Source organism: Acyrthosiphon pisum, chromosome X, assembly GCF_005508785.2.
Source record: "Acyrthosiphon pisum isolate AL4f chromosome X, pea_aphid_22Mar2018_4r6ur, whole genome shotgun sequence".
Taxonomy (NCBI): domain Eukaryota; kingdom Metazoa; phylum Arthropoda; class Insecta; order Hemiptera; family Aphididae; genus Acyrthosiphon; species Acyrthosiphon pisum.
In genome coordinates this window covers 87477689-87482804 of record NC_042493.1, presented here as the reverse complement: position 1 = coordinate 87482804, position 5116 = coordinate 87477689, and the positions used below count along the sequence as shown (strand labels likewise).

The window sequence follows — 5116 nt, the reverse complement described above, 5'->3', positions numbered from 1 at the left end:
GACGGGACATATATCACTTGCAGAACAACGCCAGGCTCTGTATAGAGTCATCAAATATACACAACAAATCTATTACTTCGATTTATACAAGCAAATCGTAGCTCATAGAAACATTGTACCAGTCACTCTAGCTCAGTTGGCTCCCTATGTAGATCAAGCAGGGTTAATTCGAGTCGGAGGACGTTTGAAACATTCGACACTGGAGGACAGCGCGAAACACCCTATACTGCTACCACAACGGTGCCATATCACAGAGTTGATAATTCGGCATTATCATCAGCTATTGTTACACGGTGGAGCGAGAGTAGTACTTTAAATGATAACTCGACGATATTGGATAATGTCTGGTCGGGCGGCTGTGCGTCGAACAGTTTATTCATGTGTCCCATGTTCAAAATATCGGGCCAGCACTCCTAAACCTTTTATGGCGGACTTACCTGCTTCTCGAGTCACCGCAAATCGGCCATTTTATAACGTGGGTATGGACTATGGAGGTCCATTCATTGTGAAGGAAAGCCGCCGGCGTGGAGCACGGACTCAAAAGGCGTACTTGGCATTGTTCATATGCATGGCTGTGAAGGCGGTACACTTAGAGATCGTAACTGACCTATCAACGGAATCATTCCTCGCGGCTTTGGACCGATTTACCTCGCGCCGCGGAGTTCCAGCCAATATTTACTCGGATTGTGGCACAAATTATGTAGGTGCCGCAAAGCAGATTAAAACCCTGCTTGAAACGAACAACGCTCGACAAGCTATATCTTCTAAGATTCAGTGCGAATGGCATTTTAACCCACCGGCCGCGCCCCATTTTGGTGGCCTATGGGAGGCTGCAATCAAGAGCACTAAAATCCACTTAAAGAAGGTCGTTGGAACACAAATATACACAGTGGAAGAATTGACAACACTAGCAGTCAGAATTGAGGGTGTTCTAAATTCTCGACCACTACAACCGCTGTCGAGCGACCCGAATGATTTAGAAGCCCTTACCCCGGGACATTTTCTGATTGGACAGCCACTCTTAGCTATTCCCGAGGAAAATGTCTTGGATGTCGCCACCAACCGGCTAAGACGATGGGAACTGATTCGTCAGGCGCTCCAGTCATTTTGGCGTCGTTGGAGCCATGAATATTTACAAACTCTGCAAGGACGAAAAAAGTGGTTTCGACAAGCGGAGAACCTGGCTGTAGGAGACTTAGTAGCAATTCATACACCCAATCATCCACCGATGTCGTGGCAACTCGGACGTATCATTGAAGTTCATCCAGGTCCAGACAATGTCATCCGCGTCGCAACCATTCGAACAACCGACGGTATTCTCAAGCGACCGGTTGTCAAGGTTACCAAGCTACCTGTATAACACGATGCTCATTTTGTACTGGTGCGTATGGACGTCCCATATCCATATCCTTGTCTATTATCCACCACTATGTATTTTATTTTGTATTATGATATATCTGATGTTCATGTATATAATGTTATAGTTTAAATCTATATAATTAGTAACTATCTTTAATTTTGTTTATAATTGTAATGCCGTTGACCGCGCCAAACGCATGAAGACCAGGACAAATAGGTTTGAAAGCCTACTGCTTTCAAAGGCGGGAGGATGTTCGGTGCCAATTCCGACGGCGATAGTGTGATATTTCGGTCACGGGTCTCCGCCGATAAGGCATAGAAAGATCTAGAATGACCCCACTACCCGCCGCTCTATAGCGTGAACCGGCTTTTGTGAATAGAGGCCTATGAACAATTAATTAGTCGTTCCGTGCCCACCGCCGTTGTTGGTGTCGCGTCGTTCCGTAACATATTTACGCGTCGCGTCGCCCGTCAACTTTGATTACGGAATCAATGCGGTGTTGTGCGTATGCCATCGGTGGCATCTTATTTCGTATAACGCCTTGTGTGCGAGCGGCGACTCTATTTGTTATTATAAGTGTCGTATAATTGCTGAACGTACGCGGGTGCTTTAAGGCAGTAACGGACACGGCGGTAATAAGCCATTTATATTCATTGGTGACCGCGCGCGGGTGCGAGCCTACGGACATCGAGAGTGCGTCGGGCATTCGGCGCCATCAGCAGCCAGTACGTGGATCGCGGGATCGGAACGGGCAAGCAGGCGTGTATGGAGGTTATGTTCGTATCTCGTATGGACAGTCGAGCGGTCGGCGGTAACCGGTAACGTGTTATCACAATACTGATACGCGGTTTATTATTTATTGTATATAAACAAACCATTGTCTATGATACTATATCATTATTTTGTATTTTGGTTTATTTTATTATTGCCTTCGCGGCGCGTGTGTTATTATATGTATTTTTTCTCGAATGACGAGTAGGTAATCCGTTATTATATTATATAGTAGGTGGGCGCCTACATCCATAATATTTGTATGATTATTATCCATTATTTTCTATGCTGTGTGGTGTAAAATATAATACAGTCCATATATTATTATTTACAAAAAAAATTGCCGAAGTTGTTACTTATTTATTATTATTAATAACCTTTATATCTATGGTAAAATAATTAACACAATACACGACACAACAAGTATGCATTATGCAATTTGTCATCAATGTTTTTTGTGACGTTATCACGTAAAATTATCGTTCGCAAACCGATGAATATTATTAAAATATTCTGTATTTGTATGAGTATATTATATTTTGTATTTGAATAAAATAAATGTACGAAAACATGATTATGTTTTATAAATATATATATATAAGTCAACAACAAACAATTTCTTATTACCATATTGTAACGCTGTTTGAAAGTAAACGTTTATGCGTGCTAAGCGCATCACTTCATACGTTTAGAAATACACACTCTGGGGAGGCATTCATTTTGAAAAAAATTCAATTTTTAGATTTTTCCCTTTAGTTACACTGTAAAATCTACCTTTGTGCCAAATTTCACGTTTTACCTATACGGGAAGTGTCTTATAATTTTGATAATCAGTGAGTGAGTGAGTGAGTGAGTGAGTCAGTAACAATATTGGAAATTTTGAAATGGCACAATATTAAGAGCTCATTTTCTTACAGCGTTCTAAGCTACTAGAGGTTAATTTGTGTTTTAAATTTCAAAAGTTTATCTTAAGAGCAAACAGAGATATATGGGTTAGAAAAAAAGGGCGAATTGGTTCGTGTAAAGATACACTGGCATTGCTGTAACTTGGCCTGGCGCATTGTCGTGCGCTCAGATACCTAGCTATGAATTATTGTAATGGTAAATGACTAGGTATACTATGTTTAAAATTTTAAACATTATATAACAATAACATAACCTATCCTAAAAATTGAACAAGTCAAAACTTTTGTTATTTCTTGTATGAATAAATAGTATAGATACAAATGATAGGAAACTAATACACATAAATAAATACATAATGTCTTTTAATTATTATTATTATTTGCTTTATTTAAAGTCTTTCTTGCGAATTTTTACAAATAAAAATGTTTGAATTGTATCAGACCAGTCTATATTTCTAAGAATATCATTTTCTATGCATAATAGTGTCAAAGAAGAAGTTTTGTCCTAAGAAAGTGTTGATCGTAGGTAACTTTTTATTCTTCTAAGGACAGATAATGATCGCTCACCAATTGCGTTGGAACATGGCATACATGCATAATATATTCTTAAGACAACTAAAACATTTGGAAAAGTTAATGCCAAAGGGGAGTTGTATAGTTTTTGGAATAAACCGTTTATTGTTAAATCTTCTTTTCCAAATGGAATAGCATTTTTTTAAATAGTACTATTTCTTCAATAAATTATGTGTCTATATGCAATACCTTCTTGCGTAGTGTCAAAGAATCTAAATTAGTTAAGCTACTTAAGAATCCAAAATTTGAATGGACATTTATATATGCTTTTTTCCTTTCACCTAAATTTGAAGCTAAAAATATTTACCGATGCTTCAAAGGCAGACAATGGGGTTGGAATCGCAATCATACTTGAAAACCAAAACTTAACATTCAAACTTCCAAATGAGTGCTTAATATTCTCTGCCGAAGCTCTGGCAATTTAAAAGCCATAGAAATAGCAAACACTCAGCGTACACCAATTTTTTAATTTTTAGTGACTCCCTCAGTGCCTTAAACAGTATTAAAAACAAAACTTACCCCAGTGACATTGCAATCCTCATCCAAAATAAACTAGATGAAGCCAAGCAAAAAAAGGTGGGTAAGTGGATTTCGCTCTGCTGTACAGTAGGTTACAAGTGGGTCACTGTATAATGGATGGTATTAAATTTGAATTCAATGATATAATATCATTGTATAAGAAAAACGATTCTGAGCGGAGACGGTATGTTAGTTTAGGTATAAGACATAATATTATATTAGGTACCTATAATAAATTCCAAATTAATCATATCATAATATTTATTAGGTACTTATAACGCGTTATACATCAACAAAAAACCGTGGTACTATCATAGATATATAATAGTATACTTTAGAAGTTTCAAGTACCCACGAATAATATTATACAATCACAACAAAATAACTAAAATAGTTATCCTAGGTTTTTAATATGTAATTTCGTCCAAATTTGTACTTATAATGACTATAAAAATAAACTGCGTAAATGTATTTTTTAGATTTTTTGGTAACAGAATTAATTACTTAGGTGGAATCTTGTTTTAAATTTTCAATTCTTAGATACAAAAATTGAACATTTTATAAAGTTTTAACTACAAAATAATTTTTCAAATTAAAATTTGATAAATTTTGTCAAAATTTGATCTTTAAATGCTTATAAAAAAAAATTGTGCGTATGTATTTTTAATATTTTTCAACTGATATTATAACAACATATCAGGAGCTTTGTATAAATTTATACACTTTTTGGCCCAACAGATAAAACTTTATTGATATTTATAGGAAAAAAAACTAAAAAAATTGAAAACTTACAATGTCCGTAAACAGCTCAAAAAGAGTCAAATTATTTTAAAAATTTTATCGTATATATAAAATGCTAATATAAACATTCAGTGAAATTTTAAAGTTTCTACAGTCACTCGTTTTTTAATTACAACAAAATAGAAAATCGTTACGTAAGAAATCAAGTGAATATCAAATGTTGTAAAAATATGAATTTCAAACGCCC

The 5116-nt window shown here is 36.0% G+C and overlaps 1 protein-coding gene across 1 annotated transcript; it reads left to right on the top strand.

Moving 5' to 3' along the window:
* Window positions 1-340: 340 nt before the first annotated feature.
* On the top strand, window positions 341-1360 carry LOC103310118. The gene has a single exon (XM_008187329.3). It carries the CDS (start codon window positions 341-343, stop codon window positions 1358-1360), a length of 1020 nt encoding a protein of 339 aa, XP_008185551.1.
* Window positions 1361-5116: the final 3756 nt, after the last annotated feature.

Bases quoted from the DNA above. Each gene is read 5' to 3' on its own strand.
- LOC103310118 (XM_008187329.3), top strand. From the start codon at position 341: ATGTCTGGTCGGGCGGCTGTGCGTCGAACAGTTTATTCATGTGTCCCA.